Genomic DNA, 24,440 nt, shown 5'->3' on the forward strand with positions numbered 1-24,440 from the left:
TTTCAGAATTTGTTAGTGTCATAAACTGATCAGGTATTCCTACTGTGATATTATTATTAAAGCTATTGGGATTCTATTCTGATTACTTGGTTCCAGCCAATTTTCAGTTTTTGTACTAGAAAAAACTGTACAGAGCCAAAGCTGATGGCTCTTCCAGACCTGTGTTTTTTCTTATCCATCTCCTGATGCTTCCAGTGTGGTATTTTCATAGCAAATCATTCAGATGCAAATATTTAAGGACAAAGTAAGCAACTGGTACTGCTTGATCTGAATATATGCAATGGTTCTTTGTGTTACAGTTACTGCTTTCTGTCTAGACACTCTAAAAGTCTTCTCCTTGCTCTTGTCTCTGTTTTTATCCTTGTATTTCCTCCACCAAATGGAACCTGTGGTTGATGTGAGATGCCAAGAGGTGGCTGAGGGGAGGAGTTTTGTCAGGGGTGTCACTGGGTCTGATCCTTCTTTGTCAGGCTGTTCTCTGCTGCTGTGGAGAGCATGGAGGAAGCTGCAGTTTGTGTGTGCAGAAGGACTGGAATTGTCCTGGGGAAGCCAGGCTGGACTGGGCTCACCTTCAGGGTCTGTGTTTGCAGAGTTTGTGCCCCTTTTATGTTCCAACTTTGCTCACAGAGGAGGTGCTGAATTCCAGCCCCATCTCTTTGGAGTCCTTGGCCAGGCCCTCAGTGACATCCAACAGAATTCAAGCTACTCATTTTCTGAATCAGGCATTCAGGTTTACTTGGAAAATTAACAGCAGAATGTGAGAGCTTTGTTTACTAGATGCAGTTTAGCTGGATGGACAATAGAGATCTGTGTCCTCTGTGTCTGGAGGAGTTGGTAGGACAAAGGAGACTATTGAGTTATCCTGCTTAGGGAAGTTGCTTCTTGTTTGTCCTCATCCTCACTCTTTGTTTTTTAAAGTCCTGCAGGCACTGGTTTATGCTGTTCATAGAGCAAACAGCCACCACTTTGAAGGTGTGTGGTGGACTCTTCCACAGCTTGCAGGTAGTTTAATAAACCTGCAGTGTGAGCTCAGTAAGAACTGTAGCTCTGTTTTGTGTTTTCTTTCTGCCCTGAGCAGTTACTGCACATCAGTTTGTGCCCCAGTTTAAGCAGTGGTTTATGGCATGTGCACTGTACACACTGTGAGATGACCATCAGAGGAGGATTGTGGTTATTCCCTTCCCTGCCCTTGTCAGTGAGAGCCTGGGCAGGTACCCCTTGTGTGAGGGGTCCACTGGCCAAATTAGTTATCAGCAATTCAGAAGAAGGGCTAAAAAACAATTAAATGCTAGTTAGGGATTTATAACTGAAAGCCCAGATCCTATTGCAAAGAATGTGAAAGTTTGTGAGAAAGAAATCAGTTGTGCTCTCTTTGCACTGATTTCACCACAGTTCTGCTGGGCCCTTTTTCAGCAGACAAGAAATAGCTTAAACTGGATATCAGCAAAGCAAGGAGTGAGCTTGGAAATGGGATGTTTCCTCCAAGAGCATTTTGGCTGTGATCCTGAGAGGCTCCAAGGCACGTGTTGGGCTCCTCCTTTACGTTCTTGCTGGGAAGGTTTACTTTGCACATCCCCAGTTTCCCAGTGCAGTGTCAGTGACTGGAGACAAGACAAAACAGGGGGAGCTGGTGATGGCTGGAGCTCCCCACAAAGGGGGTTTATTGTAAAGGGGGTTTATTGTAAAATCACAACTGCCTCACAACTGTCCTCCTTCCTCCCATCCTTGGGCCCAAATGAGCATTTGTTCATCCCCTGGTGGTGTTGGATCCCTCAGGGCTCCCTTTCCCCCTCGCTGACAGCGCTGCCTGTGTTGGTTCCCCGCAGGTGCAGCTGGAGCGGATCCGGCAGGCAGATTCCCTGGAGAGAATCCGTGCAATCCTCAACGACACAAAACTGACGGACATTAATCAACTCCCTGAAACATGACACCCTGATGGGCTCCGAGGCTGCGTCTGGGGTTTTTAACTCATCTTTATAGCAACATTAATTATTATTTAACTCTAACCGAGAGAGCAGAAGACAACAGAGGGGAGCGATGACTTAAGTTTTGTTTCTAGAGGGGGAAAAAGGTTTCGTACTGGGCAGGAAGAGAGCACAAGGGTGACTTGTAGTGTAGGAAGGAGAACTTTCTAATGGAAACACTAATGAGTGCAGTGTTTCGTGTTCCACTGAGTGGGATCAGTCCTTACATTCTGAAAAACTTCCCTCTTTCAGCCGACTTCGTAACCTAATATAGAGTTTTGGAACATATGCCCCTGTCTTTCCCTCTGTCCTTTCCCCCACTACTGTGATCAAAGTAGCTGCTGGAAACTGTATTGTCCCTCCAAAACGTTGAAGAGCAAAGTGGTTGAAGTTTTTCTGTTTGAATAGTCAGTAACAGTATTCAGCTAGCAGAGAGAATGAGGTGTAGAGTATGCTGTATGAATATTTTATATTAAAATATGACTTTATTAGCAGGACACTGGATATTGATCTTATTTCATAACTCAGTACTTTTTTTTTTTTTTTAAACCATTGGCTCTGTGAAGAATCTGAATGCTGCTGAAACGTGGATATGAGTGAGCTGTGTATCTTCTGAACAGATAAATGCTAATCCAAAAAAAAAGAACACTGTACTGAGAATTTAACTCCTTGCCATTTTTCTGTTGAATTCAGATACGGAAAGAAAAGCACAAGAAATGCACTGTTTTGTAATCTCTTTTCACAGATGTAATTTAGAATATGGAGTTACAACCGGTTGTTTCTCATCTTCTAAAGCTGAGCAGTGCCTGGAATCCCTTCTCTGTGGAAAAAAAACCAAAAAAAAAAACCAAGCAAACAAACAAAGAACCCAAACAGAAAAATTCTGGTAAAAGTCGTGTGCATGTCTGAGCATTGGCCTGAGGTGGTGCAGGTGTGCTCTGCTCTGGGGGTAGCACCAGGTGTGAAAGCAGGAGTTCTCTGGAGAAGGTGTCCAGGGCAGGTGCTGAATGAAGCTGTTCCTGACCCCTCTGCTGGGTCAGCCTGGTGTCAGCACACAGGGAACCCCTCCCAGACACTCCTGGTCAGGGCACAGACCTGCAGGAGCTTCAGGATTGTGCTGCTGCAGCTTGGAGGGGGCAGTGCAGCTCTTTGGTGTCCTGGCACTGCTCAGAGGTGGCTCCTGGGCTGTCCCCTGGTTCTGCTCCCAGACAGTTAAATTACACTGAGTAATGTGGCAGCAGAGGCAGGAAATTCTTGTGATCACTCAGTTGCCAGGTTTGGGTTTCTTGTTCTATAAATGTCCAGAGGTAACATGAGCATTCCTCCTCCTCCTCCTGCACTGCTGGAGTTCCATGCATGCAGCTGGATGGATTCCTGAACTGTTGCAGGTGTTGATGATCTTGATGGTACAAACCAAGTTCTTGAACTTTACAACTCAGTTAAAAGGGGGCTGAAGGAGCAGATCCCACTGTCCAAAACTTCTTCATTTTTCCTCCATTCCTTGCTGGTTTTTGTTCACATACTTGGCCAGAGATCTGCTTTTCTTCATCACCTTCAAAAGTGACAGAAAATGCTCCAAACTGTAATGCACATGACTATATATTTTAAGTGCTTAGATCCTATTTTTAGCAGTGTATATCCTGCTACTGACATAAAGTCAGAACCAGTGGTTTTGAAGAGGAATGCCTTAAAAACAGCCAAAAAAGCATCATACAAGCTCAATTCCTTGCCACTCATTACAAGAATTAAAGCATTTTATTCACCCTAGCAATTAATTCCCTTCATAATCCTGACACCCAAAAGTAATTTTTCCCACCTTACTAATGACTAACAGATGGCAGAGCTGTCATGTCTAGAGATGACACTTTTACATAAAAGTGACGTTGAAGTGTCGCTTAAGTCTTATTTGGCTGTTACCAGATTAAGGATTTTTTACCCTTTCTCACTATTTGCTGAACTGTGGGTGACAGCAGCCAGGTCCTGATGCATAAATTCAGGACCAGATGTTTTCATTCAATTTTCCAGTGGCTGGGTAGACTTTGGAGACAAAACTACAGGCCTTTAGTAGGAGCTGCAGAACAGAAAGGAAAGCTTTTTTCTCTGTTCCCACCCTCCCTTGCCAAAAACTAATGTGTAACTGGTTATGGGATTAGTTACTGTAACTGGTGACTATTTCACCTGTGCAGGAGCTGTAGGGAAGCCTCTTGTATGGCAAAACTACACCCCATCCTGTACCTTCTTCAGCAAGCTGAGCACTTGAGGAGCTGCACCTTGAAGTCTTTCACAATGAAATATTTTTTGGTTGTGTTTCTGGATAGCCCCAGTGTGAGAGAGCAGGGGAAAGGGCTGTTCCTGGCCTTATTGGTGCCCTTGTCTGCTCTGAACACCCCTGGCTGTGCTGGCTCAGAGCCTTTCAGCTGCTCCAGGGCTGGATGCCTTTTCCTTGGTGTGTTTTTCTGGCTCCTGGGCACAGCTTTCCCCAGGTGTGCTGGTGTCAGGGTGAGGTCATGGCTGCAGCCTGACAGGAAGGAGGCAAGTGGGGCAAGTGCTTGGAGCTCCTTGGTAGCCCCAGGGCCAGTGGAGCTGTTTGCAAAGGCAGATCTGCAGGCCTGGGGGTGTGCACTGTGTGCTTTTCCTTGTTTGTGAACCGGGCACTGCACAAGTCCCTGAAGGAACTTCCTTTGGTGTGGAGAGGCCAGAGAGGCAGTTCTGGCATGGTTGTTTTCCTTTTCACCACCCTGTTCCATCACACACCCAAACACCTGTGCTCCTGTCTCAGTACCAGCTGGGACCATTCTGGTGTTGGAGCACGAGTCACCTTTTGTCACCAACTGCTGTAATGTCAGACTTTTAAACAATTCAGTTTGAAATTTGAACCCTGGCTGTTCACAGAAGTGATGGGAGATGTGCTCCCTGCAACTGCTGTCCCTCCTGGGGAAGGACAGCAAAGCTTCAGCAGCAGCAACTGAGCTTCTGCTGAACTCAAACTCAAAGGGGCCTTTAAAAGCAAAACAAGACAAGTGTGTGCCAAATTTGCAGAGCAAATTTAAAAGACTGTAAATGTAGGAAAAGCTCTTGGTGTAGATACTCACTGGATGATGGATTCTGGTGTTACTGCTCATGAACATGAGAAAACAAATGCTCTTCCTTCCAGTTCTGGCTGTTGTGGAGCGTGGCTGGGCCCAGGGCAGGTTGTCCTGTCTCAGGCAGTGTCACCTGCCCAGCTGTGACACAGGGCGAGCCGTTGCTGGAGGCTGTCGCAGGGCCCAGATGGAGTTCTGTCTGCATTCCTGTACCTGTATAGTCTTAACCTGTACAAAGTGTTCTTGCAGCATGTCTGGTCCCCGGTCCCTCCCCAGCAGTGCCCGCCCTGCTGTGCCCCCTTTTAGCAGAGCAGGAACTCCTGTCCCCCCTGAGCTTCACCACAGCACCTTTAACAAGGGTAGGGGGAGGGACAACAATTACTTACTGTCCACTAGAGTCTGTCTACAGCAGAGACTGAATTGGCCTTGTAACGGCGAGAAGGACTCCAGAGCCATCCTTTGCAAAAGGCAAACAGTGTTTGGAAGTCAATACTGCATTCCAGTGAGCCAAGCCATTGGTGTCCTGTGCAATCGTGGGTGTAGAATTCTGCTGTCTCCAGGATTCCAGTGTAACCATTTGTTAACTGTACTGAAGGTGTGTCCTTTATGGAGAAAGTGTTCCAAATTAAAAAAAGCTGCTGAAGTGTGTGTGTGCACGGCTCTGCTCTTTCTCCTCTGTCTCCTACCACAGACACCCCACAGGGAGCTCCTGATGGAACAAGGGTGGGAGACTATCCCAGAATTGCAGCAATTCCCCACTCCTGAGGTAGCTGCAAGTATTACCCTCTAACACCCTGAATATAAAACACCTGCAGCACATCTCCTTCCTCTGAGAAAAACAAAGGCCACAGCAAGTGAGGAGTCATATCAAAAGTATTTTATTTCACAATTCTTTACAAAATAATAAGCAAAAGCTGTATTGTTCAACATACAAACGGTAAATATACAAGGGGGAATGCCAGGGACAGGTAAAGCTCAGCCAGCCTCTGGGTGCAGGTCCTTTCCAGGGCCATGTCAGAAGTTCACATGGCTCCTGATGTCGTTGATCTGTTTCACCATCTCCCGGATGTGTTCTCCCCTTCAAGATAAAACAACACAAGTCAAAAGGCTGCAGGTCCCACCTGCACAGAACTAAGCAGGAAGGGAAACACTTCAGATGGTAGAAGCAGGGAATGGGAGCAGTGCCTGTTATCCCAGGCTGGATTACAGACTGCCCTGGGGTCCTGGGGCAAAAAGCACTTCCATACCTCTGCTTAGTGCTGCTCTCAGGAGCTGCACACCCTGTGCCTCGGCCTCTCTCCCCCAGCCCCTCCTGCAGCACAGCTTAAATGACACCTGAACTGAAGTGAGTGCACTTACTCCTCTCTCAGGACAGCCTGGATGCACTTGCTCTGGTAGGCACTGAGGCTGATGCTGGGTTTGCGGGGGCTGCGCCCCTTCTCCATCTGTTTCTGTTGGTATTCCTTCTTCATTTTCACCTGGGAGTTGAGGAGAAAAGAGAAGGTCCCAGTCAGTGCTGGTCCTGCTTGTCAATTACAGACTGCTGTGGTGTACTGCAATTAACTGGTTCTTTTTGGGTTCATATCTGCCTGCTTTTGCACTTCCCACAAAGAGAAGAAATGTCCCTGCCAGGGTGAGGAGGGGGGAGCTCTCTGTGGGCTTACAGTGTGTGCAAAGGCTCTGTCTGTATTACCAACAAGGGCCCAAAGGCCCTCAGTACATCATTGCTAATTAACACAAGTACAGTGTTACAAGTGAAGTGTCACTTCATTGGCAGGACTCGTCTGTCAGCACTGAGGGAGGAGCTGTCAATAACCTCCCAGCCCACTCATTCCTTCTCTCACCTGTCTGATGGCATTGCTCAGGTGCTGCAGCTGGTCATGGATTGTCTGCAGTTCCTTCTTCATATCTTTTTCAGTGTCAGACAGCACAGGAAGCTGAGAGTGGAAACTCCGAAGGACTTTCTTCATCCTTTGAAAACAAGAAATGTCTGAGTTAACTTTGCAGTTACCCAGCTCTGCTCAAACATCTGCTTTGGCCACGCTTCCCAAGTCTCAGGGGCTTCACCTTCCCCTTCCAGCTGGTCTCAGGTGACATTTCTGAGCACTGGGCTGGCTCAGGCTGGGCCTGCAGACAAATCCCACCAAGCCCCAGCACAGGGAATTTCAGAAGCCCAGTCTGGTAACAAACCAGTGCAGCCCTCTCTGTTCTACCACACGTGCAAACTTCACCATCAGGTGTTGTGAGGTGACACAGAGCCCCGTGTGCGCTCACCTGTTCATGATGTCTTCCTGCTTCTCTTTGGCTTCCTCGTACTTGTCAGCCAAGCGCTCGGCCATTTCCCGCAGGCTTTTCCTTAAGGCAAGGGAGAAGCAGCTCCTGACCTCAGACCCACACATGGGACAGGCCAGGGTGTGGAACAGGACAGGGAAGCTGAAGGAGCAGCTGGAGCAGGGAGCAAACCTACAGGCTTCACTGTGGCTGGGAATGCCTTCAGCTGTCTCCTGTCTCACACAGGGCTGTGTCCAAACCACCACCACGGGTGCATCATTCCTGAGGTTTGGCTTGATAAAGGAGACAGGCTCCACTCACCTCTCCTCTCGACAGTAATTCAGATCCTCCAGTTGTTTCTTTTTCTGTCCCCACAGCAGCTTCACTCTGAAGTAAACACATACAAAAAAAAATTAAAAATCAAACCACTTGCAACCAGGTGAATCAGGATTTACACCACACAGAAAATGCTGGGAGTGGGAAGAACTAAAGACACTGAAAAAGGGGCAGTGGTGAGAGAAAACTCCCATTTTGTCCTAATTGTATAGTGTGAATAACTGACTATGATTTGAAGCAGCAGAGACTTAGGCAATTTTCCTTTGTCAGGATTAGTGCTGAGGTCAGATTTCCTGTCACCCACAGGCCCAGGCAGGCAGACAACACCATGAGGAAAGTATTTCTTGTGTGTTTTTACTTTTTTCTTCCCCTATGAGCCACCAGAGGTCAACTATTAAACTCACCCCTGCGTTTCCTGAAAACTCAATTTTAAGTTCTAGTATTCATTATTAGTTTTACATTTAGTGCATTTACTCATTCACCAGGATTAGACTCAAAGAAGAGGCTGAGTGCTCAGTAGTTAGTGCTGCTGTGTCACAGAGACACTGGCCAGGACATTTATGTGAGAGTTTTGCATTACCTTTGCTGAATTTCCTCTTTTGCCAGGTCCTGTTTCAGTATATATTCCTCTCTGAACACCTGGGTGGCTCTGCTGAGGAGCTGAAGGCATTCTTCAGGGGGAGGAGCAGCATCTTTATCTGCAGATCTTAAGATTGAGATTTTTGCAGTCTTGCTAACACATTCCTTTGAAAGGCTAAACCACTTCCAGTGTTTATGGTAAAGGCTCTAGGGGGGGTCTGTTATGAAAGTGAGGGATTACAATGAAATCCCTTTGCTAGAAATCATTTTTCTTACATGAGGAAATTCCAAAGTAGCTTAAGATGCTCCAAACCCAATGTGCCAAGCAATGAGAACATCACCAGCTGAAGGCAGCCCTGCTTTGAGCAGGAGGCTGGAGCCGGGAGATCCCTCCCAGCCTGCACCATCCCTGGACTGGCTGCCATCCCCACAGGGACACGGGCACCAGCCAGTGGCAGGAGCTGTGCCCCAGCACTGCCATGCCCAAGGCAATGTGCTGTTCCATCAGGAGCTGGCCAACACCCACTGTTCCCAAATGTTCCCATTCCAGGATTCCCAGGAAAGCCCACTCCGCTCACTTGAGGTGCAGGGGGTTGGCAGAGCTGCGCTGCAGGATGCCCTGGATGTGCTTCTCAAAGGAATGCTCCGACTCGGCCACAATGCGCAGTGGGGACACGGCCAAGTCCTTGTCCTCCCTGGTGCACAGCAGGGGAGGGGAGGCAGGATGGACAGTGCTCCTGCCACACAACAGCACAGGACAACAGTCAGGACACGAACTGAAACCAGTCAGAGCTAAACTACTGGGAGTGAGGAACTCCACTGTGGAGTTCAGTGTTACTGCAGGGGGTTCTAAAGGCAGCTGTGGAAAATCCAGCCCCAGCAGGGCAGGTAAAGCTCACATCCCCACACCTGTTTGGTCGTGGCTCAAACTATCAAGAAATGTAAATATCCTTTAGCTTAAGGAGAAGAAAGTTCCAGAACATGCAGGAGGCACTGGAACAGCAGCATGACCTTCACAAGCACCCTGCCCAGTCACTACCCAGCTGTGTGGAAACTGAAATAAATAAAAGCTCTGTAGGAGAACCTGATGTTAATACTGGCAGTGCTGATGGTACCTGTCCTACCTTAAATAGTGTCATCCCCTCAAGGTGTTCATTTCATTGTGCAAATGCACATTTACACCACTCTGTACTTTTGCCACCACCTCCAAAGAAAGTAACTGGAAGCAAAAATGAAAATCCTACTTCTTTTTCCCCTTTTGTGCACACATAACCTCAGTAGCCCATTAACAATATCCACACCACAGCAGAATCTCAACAACACTATCAAGAACATTTTTTTGTCCTAATATTCACTAAAAGTGATCTGATTAATTACATCCCCTACAAACACCTTATCAGCAGTGGGTAACTACTACAGTAACACTTCAGTGCTCAGCCAGGGAGTGTTCAGAAAGCAAAACTTCATTGTGTGTCCTAAGAGGTGCAGAAGCCTGAGGTGAAACAATCAAAGAGTAAGTAAAAATAGGAATATCCTCCTTTCCATGCAGTCATGGACTTTATCTAAGAACCACGTACAAGAGAGGCCTTGTAATGCACTCGTAGGTGTTGGTGATGCAAATCATTGTGGGCCCCAGGACATCAGCAACAATCCAAAATCCTCTAATTGGAGCAGGCTGCCTGAAGGGAAGAACACAAAAATTACCCAGTCAGGAAAGTTCTTTGTTCCTGAAGTTGTGCACATTCACTCTTTTGGAAATGCTCCAAGGTCAGATAAATGGAAGTGAAAATTTCTGCTGGTCTGACAGGTGATTTTCAGACAGTAACAAAAGAATTTAAGCTACTACCCTAACTGTGCAGTAAGAATCTTGATACACAAATTGCTCAGTTGTACTGTTTGAAATCTTTTGAGCTTACTTTATTACTTTAATGGCAAGAATGTAGCAAAAGATGACAAATCATAAATATTTTCCATAGCAAGTCCCTAGCTTGAAAGCAATTCAGAAAGGGTTTGGATTTTTACCTGCATGGCAGTGGTTTTGTACAAAGAATATGTTCAACAAAGCACTTCTGTTCTGCTCCCAGTTCTTGTAAGCTGTCCTTGTCTTCCTCATCTACAAGGAGACATGTCAGGATGCATCAGATCCACTTTGCAGGGTGAGGGATGCAGTAATACCTGCACTCACCAGCCTGTTACTGGCAGATGTTCATCTGTTCCTCACTTCCCTCACTCACCTGAGCCAAGGAATTTGTGCAGTTTATTGAGCCATGTCAAGCCCACACTGTGGACACCAGCTTCGTGTGTGCAGTGGTATCTAGAGGGACATTTGGGATCTGAAATTGAAGTGGAAAATGTAAAAGATGGCACTGAACTGAGAAAAACTCACCTTTCACACCTGCACTGCTGATCCTGCTCATCAACTTAAGTGTCCAGTCAGCTTTAACATCTTAGTGCAAACACCACAAACAGAGCTACGTGTGTTAGAGCCTAAAACACTGATGAGTTGTTTTGAACCCTTCCCACACCACATCTGCATGGATCAGACAGGTTCTCAATGGCAGATTATTAAAATTAACAGACCAGCATTCTGACCAGCTGCTTGTTCCCAAAGACCCAAACACTTCATTCTGCCCCCAATTCCATGGGATAAGCAGGTCCTTCCCTCAGGACCACCCTCCCCCCAGCACTCCCTCACACTCACAGGTCAGCACAGATGTAGAAACTTCTATTTTATAACACTCAGATGACAGGATTTAGTACTGACCATGAGCCAAAACTGGAGCCCCTCCCAGACTTGCTCCTTCCACAGCTTTGAGGACATCACGCAAATCCTTACTCTAATCCCCCTGTTTGTCTGACATGGATGGGAACATGCAAATAACTGGATCCTAAATGCATGGAATAAAGAGCCACGAGCTGAACAACAGGCCCACCTCGGTGTAGCTTGATTGGGCAAGAGAAGTCAGACTCCAAAGGATCTTCTTCGTCTCCTGTCGCCAGTTTCAGTGCAAGTTCCAGCTCAACACATTCAAACACGTACAGGGAAGGAATAAGATCAGATCTTGGGTCCCAGGACTTTTCTGACTGTAAAGAGCATTGAATTCTTCTGTGAGACATCATTTAAATAGGAATTCCAACAGAAACAGCATCAAGAAAGAATCACAAGTTTTAATTGTCAAGGAATGTAGTTCAAGTTTACTTGAAAAAAATTAAACCCAGGATTTCTTAAAAAATCCCCCTTAAATCACATCATGGTAAATTTGATCAAAAACTGATCTACTGTCAGGATACACAGGACTGAGATTTAAAATAAGTGTCAGGGAACCACAGGGACTGGCTGAAACAGGAGAAAGACTCACTACCTCATTCCAAAAGAATGCAGCTTTGGCACTTGGCACAAACACTTCCAGACATCCTCCCACCTGGCTTAAAGAAACCAAAATGCCTACAGCAACAAACCCAACCAAGACCAGGCACCTGCTCATCGTCCTCCTCTCCATCCAGCACCACGCAGTGGTAGAGCATTCCTGACTCGGTGGCAATGACCAGGATGTTGGGGACACAGGGCAGGCACAGCACGGCACAGGCATCGTACCCGTAGTTGTCCTCGGCCGCCGGGTGCATGGGCAGGGGCCCCAGCAGCTTCCCCAGGCTGCCACTGCTGCAAGGAACACGGGGTTGTTCTCAGCACCAGCTCTGCAAGGGGACTTCCCATGGCTGGCCAACAATGGCTTGGAGTTCTAAGTCCCACCAGATAACAAGTCTGACCTGCAGCTCCTTGGTGGAGATCTCAGAAGGGAAATCAGAGCTCATTTTGTTGTATTTTATGCTTTGAAAGCATTCAAAGCTACACTGCAAAAACTCATGAGGAAACGTTTTCATATGAGAACACAAAGTACTCATGGGAAGCTCAAGTTAGTAATAACTCAGCTGGTTTCTTGCACTTCACAGGCAGCACTTTGTGTTGTGGCATTTCTCTGGGCAGAACTTTAGATGGACTAAGGCCATCTCATTGCCTGCAGACAGATCTGCTCAGTACAGAGGCACACACAGTGCTGTTTCTAACCCAAGTACTACATTCTTTAATACTCAGCTACACAAGATCTAACTTTTAAGTCTTGCACCATCTTTCCAATTTTCTAAAGTAATTCCTTCTTGTATTATGTTTATACCCTTGATTAATCATCCTGACTTTCCACTGCAGAACATGCCTGTGAACCCCCTATGCTCTTCAAATATTTCTCTTCCTAGGATGCCCCTGGCTCAATGAGCCTCATCCAAAGCTAAGGATGTCTGTGCTGTGAACTGAAGGCCACAAAATACACTCAACAGCCTTAGACCCACTGATCTTGTTACAGCTCTGTGTCTTCATATCAGATTGCTGATGGCAAATAATGCACAGTGCATCCTGAGCAGTGGAAGCTGCACCCATAATGTCTGGATGAGAAAGGATGGCATGTTGTTTTTGGATTCCAATCTAGAGACAGAACAGGCTGCAATACAACACACCTCAGCCACAGAGTCCAGGCGAGCCGAGAGGTGACTGTCACACCACAGCACTGTACAGACACCCAAGCACCCCGTGAGCCCCTGGGGCCAGACCCACCTCTGGAGCAGGCTGACGTAGGTGAGGAAGGTCTCTCCATTCTCATAGAGGATGTACAGGGGGTATCCCAGCACCTCATCGCTGCCGCGCTGGCCCAGGACGTGCCGCGGCACCGGCACCTGCGGCCCGAAGTCGAAGGCCACGGCCGTCTCCCCCAGGGACGCCGTGTACGCTCTCCTGGGACAGGCACCACGGGCTGGGCTCAGCAGGGCTGGCAGCACAAGGGTTAACCTGCTCCTCAGGGATGTGCTGCCCAACTCCTGCCAAAGCCCCACCCAGCAGTGCCCTGCCCCAACACTGCCAGCAACCAGAGGCTGTAAGTGACACCCTCTCCATGGCACAGCAGTTCTGCCGTGCCTCCAGAGCTTCAGAGGACACCAGAGGTGTTCTGGCACTGCCTGTGAGGCACAACACTCTGTGCAAAGGTTTCTGTTTCCAGCCAGGCCAAGAGGAAAAGAAAGATAATTGATTTTCTACATCCCTCACTCAAAACCCCCTTCTGAACCCCATCTTAAAGTCAACATGTGTTTTGCAAACTGCTACCCTGACAAACACTTGACTGTACAGTTTGTCACCACTTTGGCTTAGAAGGATGGGGAGAGGAGAGGAGAAAGGAAAAGAGAGAAATGAAGGGAAAGGAAGGGAAATGTAAAAAAGGGAAAGGAAATTTTAAAAAGGGAAAAGAAATTAAAAAGTGGAAAAGAAATGAAAAAAGGGAAAAGAAATTACAGGAAAGGAAAACAAGGGAAAAGAAGGAAAAGAAATGAAAAAAGGAAAAAAAAGAAGGGAAAAGAAAAGAAGGGAAAAGAAGGGAAAAGAAGGGAAAAGAAGGGAAAAGAAGGGAAAAGAAGGGAAAAGAAGGGAAAAGAAGGGCTTAAGTACTCTGCTATGAAGAGTAGCACTATATAGCACATTCTATACCACTACAGAATTAATATCAGATTTTTCAGGCACGTTTATCACTTATTCATTAAAAAACACATTAAAAATGCTTATTCTACAAAAGCATTTCAAAACACAAGAAGCCACACCAACCCTGTTTTGATTGTAAGAGTCTCCTCCTCGGTGTCCGACAGCGCAATCACTTTAATGGGTGTCTGAGGCACCTTCAGGCTGTAAAACCTGGGGGAAAGAAACAGCAGCTGTGTTCATTCTGCTGGCAGTGCTGCACAGGAACATCAGCTGCCCTCAGTCTGAAATTCCTCCCATCCTATTTTTTTCTACTGGTAAAAATGGCAGGATGCAAATACCAAGTGACAAATTAAGACTGAACGTGACAAAAACACCCCGTTCCAGATAATCAGCCACAAATGGGGTTTACCTGATGGTGTTGTCTGATGTCAGGAGCACAATGTGGGGCTCCAAGGTGTCACAGGGGTACCAGGCTGCGTGCTTTAAGGTCAGGGATGTTGAGCTGGTGAAGAACCGTTCCGCAATAGGAATGGTGCTGGAATACAGAGCAGACACTTGTGCTGTGACCAGAAACACACCAGCTACTTCTTGTGGAAGTAGGGGCAAGAAGACCCAAAGACACAATGAAAAGCTTTTAAAGTTTTTATCCGTACTACTCTGAAAGTTGGGAGAGGTGGCTTTAACTTGAAGCCATCTGTTATTTCCCCCCAAACATCTGCTTTTAGCTGCCACAGCTGAAAGAGCCCAGAGAAGCTGCCTCATCTCTGGGAGAGTCCAAAACCAGGCTGGGCCAGGCTCAGAGCAAAGGAGGAAAGGGAGGCTTGGAGGAAAAGCAGCAGGACAAGAGTGTCATTAATCCCCTGAGGTCTCACCTACCTACAGTTCACGGTGGATTTCCCACCTTCAAACTCAGAATTCTTGCCCCAGCGCTTGGGCAGCTCCAGCACCATGAGCCCTTTGGTACCAATGAGCGCCACATGGTGCTGGGCGGGGCTCAGCAGCGTCTGGTGCACCTCGAAAAGGGGCGGGTTTATGCACAGAAGGGTCTGAAAACAGAAATGTTACAGTGAAGCGCAAGCCGCTCAAAGCACTCGCGGAAGTACAGCTCATCTTTATTCTGGATGGTGATTTACACAGCACGGAATGAGGCACAACCCCGCTGCACGGCACAAAGCAGTGGGTTCCTTGGGGTAAGACACCCCAGGACGGGCTGAGGGATGATGAACCACCCAGGGCCTTCAAGGAACAGACCCCCTCAGCCCACCATAGCCCTCTTCCCTCACCCCTCAAATCTCCCCCGCCCTCTCCACACAGCCTCACATCCCCTCACGGCCGCTCATCCCCTCACGCCCACAGCACACCCCTCTCCCCTCACGGTCCGCCCAGCCCCTCACAGCCCCTCCTCTCCTCACGGCCCCTCACACCCAGCCTATCCCTACACGACCCTTCACACCCCAAACTCCCCCAACTCTGGCCCCCTCCTCCTTATCCCCTCACAGCCTCCCCATTCCCCCAGCCCCAATTCCGCCCCGTTCAGCCCTCCATCCCCTCACACAACCGGCTCCCCTCGCACGATCCTCTCGCCCCCCTCTCTCCCGCCCCTGCTCGGCGCGGGGCCGCACCTGGTACCGGCCGAGCGCGGCGGGGTCGGTGCCGCCGAGGCGGCGCAGGCCGATGGCGAGCAGGGCGGCGGCGGGCCCGTCCCAGAGCAGCAGGTCGGCGCCCAGCCCGCACAGGAGGTCGCGGAGCCGCGGCGGGCGAGGGGCGGCGGGCGCGCGCTCGCGGAGGCGGCCGAAGAGCGCGTGCTGCGGCAGCGCCGCGCGCCACTGCTCCGCCGGGCCGCCCTCGGCCGCCATCGCCCCCCGCGCGCCGCCGCCGCCGCCGCCCTGACGTCAGCGCCCGCGCGGCCAATCGGCGCCGCCGCCCCGGGACTACATTTCCCGCCGTGCCCCGCGAGCTCCCCGGCGCGCCGCGGGGTCGGCGCGATGGAGGCGCCGGTGCAGCGGCGCCGCGCGCGGTACAAGAGCCCGGGCGGGCCCCCGTGGAGGGAGACGTACCGCAGGGTGAGCGGGGAGGGCGCTGGAAGGGGGAGATGCGGTCTCTCTGCTTCTTTGGACCTAGTTCGGCCCGCTCCTGGGGCTGGTCGCACTGGTCCCGCTGGGGCGGGTGAACCGCGTCCCCTCCGAAACTGCCCCCTCACCCCGTCCCGAGCTCCCTCTGTGTTGCCCTCGCTGGAATCTGTCATCCAGCGTCCCTGCAGCCCCTCCGGGACACGGCCGGCCCCGTTCTACCCGCCGTCTCCCCCTCCCGTGTCTTATCCCCGGTGCCTCCCCTTGTCCCGCTCTCCAGGCCCGTGCCCTCCCCGTGTCCCCCCTGAGGGATTCCCGGTGTCCCGGCCCTTTGGGGCACACACCCCTCCCCCGTGTCCCCCCTGAGGGATTCCCGGTGTCCCGGCCCTTTGGGGCACACCTCCCGCCGTGTCTCACCCCGGTGTCCCTCCGTGTCCCCCCCGAGCCGGTGCTGACGGCCCCGGGCGCTGTCCCCTGTCCCCAGCGCTGCATGGAGAGGCTGAAGAGCAGCCGGGCCAAGCTGCTGGACCGGTACCGCCAGGCCGGGGACGGGCCGTGTGGGGCGGCCCCGGGCGCGCTGCTGGTGCAGGAGGTGATGGAGCAGGAATGGCAGGAGCTGCGGGACAGGCTGCCCGGCCTGCACGGAGAGCAGCCCATGGAGCAGGTCAGTGTTGGTCCCCAAAATCAACACCCCTTGTGTGTGATACAGGAATATCAAACATAGCTCCCTGTGGGTCGACTTCAGCTTCTCACTGAAGCTGGCAAAACTCAGGAGCTTCAGGGTTTCCCAGCTCTACAGCTCAGGCACGATGTTGAACTCTGAAAATGTGTTTGAGCATGAGTGGGGAAATTCCTTATTTCCTTCACAAACAACCTGTGGATCACAGCAGAGGCTTGGTTTCCTCATCTGTGCTTTTTATAGCTGTCACTTCCGTCTTCTGAGAATGAAACCTGAATGTCTTTAAAAGCAAGTTCTTGGACAGGCTGCACTTTGATCCATTCTGGCTGGCTCTGCATGTGTGTTTATAGGACGGGTTGCTTCCCACAGTGCATGTGTTTGCAAACACAAGGAGTTACTAGACAGGAGAAAAAGAGTGAATTTATGTTGCTCAGTCAGGTGCTGGAAGTGAGAAAGTGGCTGGAATGGGAGGATCACTGACTGATTCACCTTTCAGATGCTGGAGGACCCCGATGAGCTGGCAGTGCTGGAAGAGATCCAGCAAGAATTGATCTTGCAAGGTAAGATCTTGGCACATCTTCTGACTCCTATTTGATGTGTAACACCCTTGACTTCGTAGTAATGCAGAACAGCTGAGGCTGCACTCCTTGGTTCTTGTAAACCACGTGATAAAGGGGAAGAGCCTCCTTAGAAATGTTGGTGTTGAGGCTTTGAGCTATTGAGACCTCTTCTCACAGTTTTAAGAGTTCAAGTGGCATTTCAAGGTCTGTGAGAGAGGCCAGAGACACAGGATTGAGATGTCTGTTAGCTCTGGGAACCTTTATAAATCAATTCAGAATGTTTCTAAAGCACTGATCAGAGAGTAGAAATACGAGACCATCTGAGCCATAGAGAAAAACAGATTAGCAGCAATGTTTTCCCTGAGTGTAGAAACCTGACCCAAAGGAATAAAAGTTGTTAGAAGCTCATATCCAGCCCAGCCTGTGTGTGCCCAGCAGCTGTGGCTGTGCTCAGGCAGGCCCTGAGGGTGTTGTGCTGTGCTGTTGCAGAGCAGTCGGTTATTGAGGAGTATGAGCGGAGCCTGCGCTTCGACGAGGAATGTCTCAACGCCATGCTCGACAGCCTGGAGGCCACTGACAGGGTCATCTGCCCAGTATGTAGGAAGTAAGAAAGCCCTTGGCATTGGAATCAGATTCCCCACTCTCCTGCAGCAGTCTGGGCTTAGAAACATGCAGAGAGACTGTTGTTCATTTTAACAAAATAAAAACACCCGAGCAATGATCGAAATCTAAAGGAGGGAGGAGGGTTTGGGTTGGTTGTTGTTTTGGAGGATTTTTGAGGGTTTTTTTTTTTGCTAAAATCTTCCCTTGTTCTGGTTGTCATGATGCTCATTGTTTGCTCTTTGCAGGAATAACCTGACTGTGAAGGCTCACTTAGTTTGTTGCCAGTGTGGACTGTACATCAGCACACAGGTAAGCTGCACTGTGACATGCTGTGTGTGGCATCTCTGCTGCTGCAGAGGCAGCTTTAAGCTACAGGCAGGAACCTCAGGTGACTTTTAATCCAATTATTCTCAGGATATGACAGAAGGGAAGCTTCGGTCCCTCCTGGAAAGCTCCTTGACAGAGCACAGCCAGAGGTGTTTGCACAGCCCTGAGTTCACAGTCACCAGTGGCATGGAGGAGGAAACCAGTCTGCTCATGAGCTGCCCAGTGAGTGCCAATGTCAGCTTCCTGGGAAGGATCTCTGCTTGGATCCATGTCTGTTACATGGGCAGAAACCACAAGTCCATTCATTCCCGGGGTTTGTGTGGCATTTTTCACAGATTTCCTTGGAAATGGCTTTACCTTTGATCACCAGTGACCATAAAAGTTCCAAAGTACACACCTTTAGCTGCTGGCTTAGGGAATCTTTCAAGAACCTGTCAAATTTAGTGCCCTAACTTTAGCCAACAACTTCTAAGTCTTGTGTGCACCATCTGTTCAGATAAGAGGTTCATGAAGAAAAGTTTTTAAAATAACTTTTTCAAGCCTCATCAAAACTTCATCCAGGTGTCTCAGGGAACACCCAGCAGCCCTTTGGCTCCAGCTAGAGCTGGTGCTCGCTTTGCTATGTAAAACCAGTGTGAGGACAGTGTTAGGGGGCAGAGCATTGCAAATAGACCCATGGAATTGTTTAAGTTGGAAAAGGCCCCTAAGATCAAGTCCAGCCTTTCCCCCAGCAATGCCAAGGCCAAACTAACCCATGTCCCCAAGTTCCGCATCTGCACATATTTTAAATCTCTCCAGGGATGGTGCCTCCACCACTGCCCTGGGCAGCCTCTGCCAGTGCTCAACAACTCTTTTGTGGATTTTTTTCCCCTATCAATAGTTTTTCCTGTTCCAATAGTTTTGAACTTTATATATATTAACACAGCTTCTCTATTCAACTTTTTTTCTGAAGGTCTGTGACTCCTGGATGATTCTTCTCTAAAGTGATTCAGCTGCTGCTTAACTTCTGGAAAACTTCAATACTAAACTTCACCCAGAGCTGCTAAGACTCTTCTGTACATACTTCTACTTGCTGTGTCAAAAACATTTCAAAAGGCAGTAGTACTGCCTTGACCTGCACTTTTAATCACACAGAACATGTTTTGAAATAAATATATTTAGTTTATTTTGGCCTTGGTGTTGTCTTTAATAGTACATCAGTGATCCCACAGCTCATGTTGGACTTCAGCTTTCTCTTTGGGTTTAAATGAACCTTTAAATAAATAAACTAACTTAAATAAACTTAAAACCTTCAAACAACAATTGGAGGCACCAGTTTAAATAGAAGTGCTCTACCATCAGTGACCATCACTGCCACAACTCCTCTGTGAGCAGCTCTGGCACAGACAAACTCTGCCATCCCTTTCATGGCAGCTCTGGTACAGCAGGAAGAAGAGAAACCACCCTTTTCAGTGATATGTTAAACAGTTTTTATTCTTCACATTCACTCTTAATTGTACAAAAAAAAAAAACCCATGCAGGGCAAGGCAATTCTGGCCCAGAGTATTGGAGAACTTGATTGGGGCTGCACCATCACTACACATCCCCAAAGCCAAGTGAGAATCCTCGTTCTCCCATTCTCCACCTTCCAAGTTACTTACTCTCTGTCTCCACTGTGAAGATATATTTGGGTATTGCTGGATGAAGCAGCACTGTGGAATACCCACACTCAAGGATAAGTTTCCTAGCCTGACCTACTGACATTTGACAAAGCTTTTGAGGTCTTCAAGGAATTTAATGTACTCCTGGTGCTCCAGGGCAGTGCTGAGCTCTACTAACTCGTCAGCAAAGGTGTTGTCCACTCCTCTGTCAGCCAGGAAATCCATCAGGTGATCGTAGAGAGCCTGGAGCAAGGAACAGAAAACTTCCTTAGTGGAACACACCTGGATAGGGGGTGCATGAAAATGTCCCCTGGCACTTCCTCCCAGGAAGAGCAAGCCTGACCTTGGGTGGAACATGTAATAAAAACCCAAAGCTGCACCCTAGAGATGATCCCCAGACTGTGGGAGTCATCAGGATCTGTCTGTCAAGGATGACAGAGGCCAAGCTCTGCCTGTCCCCTCTAGCCAGGGGTGAACTAACACTCTGAAAGGTATCTAATGTACATGTTTTTTTGAAAGGCTTAAATGTTACAATCGTGAACTTTGCTTTTTTCTTTTCATACACATTTTTGATTAATGTCTTAAGACAGGGGAAAAAGAACTATCAGGGATGGTCTACAGCACACTGAGCAATTTTAACATGAATGCTTCTCAAGGGGATACACTCTAGGACTTCTACTAGTTTTAAACATATGACAGCCTCAAACTAAAGATTGTAGCTTTTGAAATCCTGGCATTGAGAACGTAAGAGAAAAACACAGATTCTTGTGCACATTTTTAGTGTTACAACTGTAACAACAGACCTGGAAAACCAGGACACAATGTATTTTATCAGATACCACACACAGATGCCTTTATCTACACCTGGTGTCTGATAAGCCACATTGTTAAACACATAGATCAAAATATGTTTAACAAGTGTCAAAGCATTTCCAGAGCATGATTCCTGGCTGGGAAATCCACCTATAAAATCTGGAAAGGAAGAAGTTCCACCTGTCTGTCCTGATCCCTGGTAATGCCACCAGCAGAGCCTGGGAGCAGAAAACACCCTGGGTGTGCAGCAGAACCACCAGCTCAGGGGCAGAGCAGGGGCAGTCCCTGTCTCAGACATCCAGACAGGTTTAATTCCCAGCCCAGGAGCAGAGGGACAGGCAGGTGAGGTGAGCTGAGTGCCCTCTGTGGCCTTTGGCAGCACCTACCCAGTCAAGGGAATCCGTGTTGAGGGTGTAGTTGGTGTCCTTCCAGTCGGCTTCTCCAGGGGGCTGGAAGCTCACCTCCCGAATTGTGAAAATGTCACTTTCTTCCTCTCCTTCATGTCCAATCTGAGGCAGGAAAACAAATGCCAGACATGCAATTAGCTCCAATTAGTGAGCACACTCAGCCAGCTCATCCCCAGGCTGGGAATACCTCAGGAAAAGCCCCAAGGCCAGACAGGTTGTGCCTCTCCCCTCAATGTGTGCCTTTGAGGACAAGCACAGACATGCACAGAACACAGGAAATCCTCTAAGCTTGTGCTGCCAGAAGGGACCTGATGTAAAGCTTGAATTTTACAAATATAAAAAAACTTATTCTGTGTGGTTCTAAATATGTCTTTCCATGTCCATCTCACTTTTATCAGCTGTTAAACATCTCCTAACATTTACAAAATAAACCACAAATACCAGTATGAGCAAAAGCTCTCAAGTTTATTTTCTCCCCTCCTTTTTTTAATCCCTACTTCTCTACTGTAATTCAATGAACAGCGCAATAAGCTGAAAGGCCAAGGTAGGATGTGAGGAATGACATGAACATTTTTCCCCACTGTTATTGCAGATATAAAGCCTTTTTTTGTGATTAATAAAAATAAAGAAATAAAAGGAGACTGAATATTATGCTGATTCAGAAAAGCAAGAGATTACAAAGAGCAGTTAATCCAACAGGGGCACAGTGATACTCACCTCATCTTCAGGGAAATGGCAGTCAAGCACAAGGCTCTGTTTTGTATCATCTTTTATTACTTCCACAACAAAGTTTGGAGTTGATGTAAGTTCAGGCTAAATAAGAGAACAGTTGCATCAGCACTGGAATCTGAACAGGAGCCAAAGCGACCACAGCACAGCCCAGCAACACAGCCCAGCCAGCACTGGGTATTCCCTGACACCTTCCACTATCCCAGGTTGGTCCAAGCCCCATCCAACCTAATCTTGGACACTTCCAGGGATGGGGCACCCACAGCTTCCCTGTGCCAGGGCCTCCCCACCCTCACAGGGATCAGTCTCTCCCAACACTCGATTTAGCCCCACTCCCTGTCAGTTAAAAGCCAACCTCCTCCCCTTAACCTGTCGCTCCATTCCCTTGTACAAAATTTCCCTCTCCCACTCTCCTGTAGACCCTTTTGGTACTGGAAGGTGTTAGAAAGTCTCAAAATTTCTCTAATTTCTCCTCAGAGAGCCCTTCCACCCTGCTCTGCCTTTCTGCAGTGGAGAGGAATGTCACATCCAGGGGACAGGCAGCCCTGGAAAATCTGCATTTTGTGACTTAATGCTCCCAAATATCAAATAATGGGGAGAAAAAGCCTCAGCACTTGGGGGCAAGGCTGCAACTTCCCCTAAGGCAAGATTACAACTTTAATGTGTCTCCAACATTAAATGCACATCAAGGCTAAGTCACCTCCTGCTCATCAGGTTTCTGCTGTTCCTGTGTGTCTTCTTCAGCCGAGGGTGGAATGCTGTTATTGATGTTGAATGTAACCGTTATCCTGGAAAAGAAACAGAAACAATCCTTTTGAACACACCCAAAAAATGCCCATCAGAACAGGTCTTGTAAGCCCTCCTTCAGAATTCACACAGTGTGAACAAAACCAGTTAAAAGACACACCTGAGGGAAGCTGCTCCCTCCAAGTGCTCTCACTTTTTAAAGTTTTAGTGAACTGTAATTTTTAGAACAGGATGACCATGTGAAACTTTGTAACACAAACCACAGTAACGAACTGGTGTGGAAAAAAAAGCACCTTTGGCCCAAAGTGGTAAAATAAATAAAGAGCCTTTGCACTGTGCAGTTTGCAGGAGCCTGGTCACTGTGACCCACCTGCCCTCAGGTGCTGGGGACCCTTCCCAGACCCCACTTACTTTTCCCCCGCGATTTTCCGCACCAGCTTGGCCTCAGTGCCATGGACCTCCAGCTCCCACCCCCCCGAGATCTTGGGCAGGGACTTGTGCTTCTGGATCTTCTTCTCCTCCTTGATCTCATCCGTCAGGAACTGTGCAAAGGCTTTGTCTCCTGGTGGGGAAGAAAAATGGGGTAAGGGAATGGGAGAGTTATGGAGAGGGGGGAATTAAGGAAAGGGGGAGGTAAGGAAAGGGAAAGGGGAGGGAAAGGGGTGTTGGAAAACAGGGGGTTAGGGAAAGGATAGTTAGGGAAAGGTGGGGGGGTAGGAAAAAGGAGCATTAGGGAAAAGGGGGTAAGAAAAGAGGGGACTAAGAAAAAGGGGGCAAAAAAAGGGAGGGTTAAGAAAAAGAGGGGTGGGGTTAAGGGAAGGACGGGTAGGACAAAGGGGTTTGGGAAAATGCGGGTTTAAAAAAAAAGGGTAAGGGAAATCGACGGAAAAGGCAGTTGTGAAAAAGGAGGTTAGGGAAGAGGGAGTAGGGAAAGAGGAGGTAGAGCAGGGGGTGTAGAGGAAAAGGGGGCTCAGGCAATGACAGGATTTAGAGAAATAGGTGGTTTAGGGAAAACGGGGATTAGGGAAAGGTGGAGATCCCTTAGGGAATGAGGGAGGATTAAGGAAAGCGCCCCTCGCCCCACGTGCTCCCCAGGATGGAGGGCGGGCTCAGCGCACGTGTCCTCCCCGCGCCCTTCAAGGGCGGCCCCGCTCGGTGCCCGCTCGGAGCCCGCTCACCCTCGGTGTGCAGACCGCCGCACCCGCAGGACACGCGGCCGGCCGAGCCCCGGCGGGGCCGCAGCAGCGCCGTCCGCCCCGCGCCGCCGCCCAGCTGCCACAGCGAGCGCGCCAAGGCCGGCGCGGCGGCGGGCGGGGGCAGCAGGGCGCGGGGGGACGCGGAGCCGAGCGGGCGGCGCGGCGCGGGGAGCGGCGGGCGAAGCGCGGCGGCGGCGGCGCGCAGGGAGCGGGCGAGGAGCATCGTGCGGGACGGAGCGGCGGGCCAGGACTGCCCGCCCCGGAACCGCGCTCCGCTTCCGGCCCCGGCGGGCCCCGCGCGGCCCCAGCAACCAGGGTTCGAGTCCCGGTCCGGGGAGACCGCGGGTTCGAGTCCCAGCATCGCTGAGACCGCGGGTTCGAGTCCCGGCACTGTTGACACCCCGGGTTCGAGTCCCGGCATTGCCGAGATTCTCGGTTCGAGCCTCGGCCCCGGCAGGACAGTGTCCCAACGGGGTGCCTGATTCCTGGGACCGCTAACAATGGAATGGGCAGGGATGGTACGGACAGAGCACCCGTACAGGTTCCCTTCTCGGGTTGAAGGGACGAAGAGAGCTTTAGGAAGGTGAGGGACATGCTACAGGTTTTATCCCAGACATCAGCCCACTCTTAATTAGGACTGCCAGTGTTCAGGTCAGAACGTGGCGGTCTTCCCAGAAAAAAAAATAGTGTTTGGGTTGGTTTTTTTTTTCTCCTTGAGCAATGTGTATTTTAGAGGAAAAACTGACAAAGGCAGCGTTTCCCTGCACCAAGCCTTCCTTTTGTCCAAAAGCTGGCATTAAGCATCCATTATTGAGAAGCACAGAAGGCCCATTTGCTGCTCACTGCAAGGCAGGAGCAGGAGAGCATCTGTACCACCCCATCAAATTGATACCACCCCATCAAAGGACCAGAATTTTAA

General features: G+C 49.2%; 4 protein-coding genes across 6 annotated transcripts in view; 2 read left to right on the forward strand and 2 right to left on the reverse strand.

The window, feature by feature from the left end:
- The window catches only part of RABEP1 (rabaptin, RAB GTPase binding effector protein 1), a 47,403-nt gene extending 41,721 nt beyond the window's left edge, over window positions 1-5,682 (forward strand). For both annotated transcript variants that reach the window (XM_083875341.1, XM_083875340.1), the window contains exon 18: window positions 1,827-5,682. In XM_083875341.1, the coding sequence (XP_083731467.1) occupies window positions 1,827-1,928 (102 nt within the window). In that variant the 3' untranslated portion in view covers window positions 1,929-5,682. The remainder of the gene's footprint in view (window positions 1-1,826) is intronic.
- A 232-nt stretch (window positions 5,683-5,914) lies between these two features.
- NUP88 (nucleoporin 88) lies at window positions 5,915-15,607 on the reverse strand (the record flags this gene model as incomplete). The annotated part of the gene is made up of 17 exons (XM_083875037.1): window positions 5,915-6,125; window positions 6,407-6,525; window positions 6,892-7,018; window positions 7,322-7,402; window positions 7,640-7,705; window positions 8,235-8,360; window positions 8,812-8,970; window positions 9,811-9,912; window positions 10,256-10,346; window positions 10,468-10,566; window positions 11,167-11,317; window positions 11,711-11,894; window positions 12,840-13,016; window positions 13,875-13,961; window positions 14,161-14,286; window positions 14,628-14,797; window positions 15,374-15,607. 17 exons carry the CDS (start codon window positions 15,605-15,607, stop codon window positions 6,062-6,064), a joined length of 2,163 nt encoding a protein of 720 aa, XP_083731163.1. The 3' UTR covers window positions 5,915-6,061.
- On the forward strand, window positions 14,871-19,154 carry RPAIN (RPA interacting protein). 2 transcript variants are annotated; one of them, XM_083875040.1, is made up of 7 exons: window positions 14,871-14,941; window positions 16,305-16,484; window positions 16,996-17,059; window positions 17,549-17,663; window positions 17,908-17,971; window positions 18,077-18,211; window positions 18,942-19,154. In XM_083875040.1, exons 1-7 carry the CDS (start codon window positions 14,873-14,875, stop codon window positions 18,969-18,971), a joined length of 657 nt encoding a protein of 218 aa, XP_083731166.1. In that variant the 5' UTR covers window positions 14,871-14,872; the 3' UTR covers window positions 18,972-19,154. The 2 variants fall into 2 exon arrangements, with proteins under 2 accessions (XP_083731166.1, XP_083731165.1); XM_083875039.1 differs by lacking the exon at window positions 14,871-14,941 and adding an exon at window positions 15,728-15,814.
- A 266-nt stretch (window positions 19,155-19,420) lies between these two features.
- C1QBP (complement C1q binding protein) lies at window positions 19,421-23,744 on the reverse strand (the record flags this gene model as incomplete). The annotated part of the gene is made up of 6 exons (XM_083875038.1): window positions 19,421-19,872; window positions 20,829-20,951; window positions 21,567-21,662; window positions 22,279-22,366; window positions 22,737-22,887; window positions 23,504-23,744. The coding sequence occupies 6 exons, from the start codon at window positions 23,742-23,744 to the stop codon at window positions 19,723-19,725; spliced, it is 849 nt and encodes a 282-aa protein (XP_083731164.1). The 3' UTR covers window positions 19,421-19,722.
- Window positions 23,745-24,440: the final 696 nt, after the last annotated feature.

Source organism: Zosterops lateralis, assembly GCF_965231275.1.
Source record: "Zosterops lateralis genome assembly, chromosome: 19".
Taxonomy (NCBI): Eukaryota; Metazoa; Chordata; class Aves; order Passeriformes; family Zosteropidae; genus Zosterops; species Zosterops lateralis.

Bases quoted from the DNA above. Each gene is read 5' to 3' on its own strand.
- RPAIN (XM_083875039.1), top strand. From the start codon at position 15,737: ATGGAGGCGCCGGTGCAGCGGCGCCGCGCGCGGTACAAGAGCCCGGGC. The intron at 17,664-17,907 runs GTAAGAAAGCCC...TGCTCTTTGCAG, and splicing joins ATCTGCCCAGTATGTAGGAA to GAATAACCTGACTGTGAAGG. The intron at 18,212-18,941 runs GTGAGTGCCAAT...TTTTTTCTGAAG, and splicing joins GTCTGCTCATGAGCTGCCCA to GTCTGTGACTCCTGGATGAT.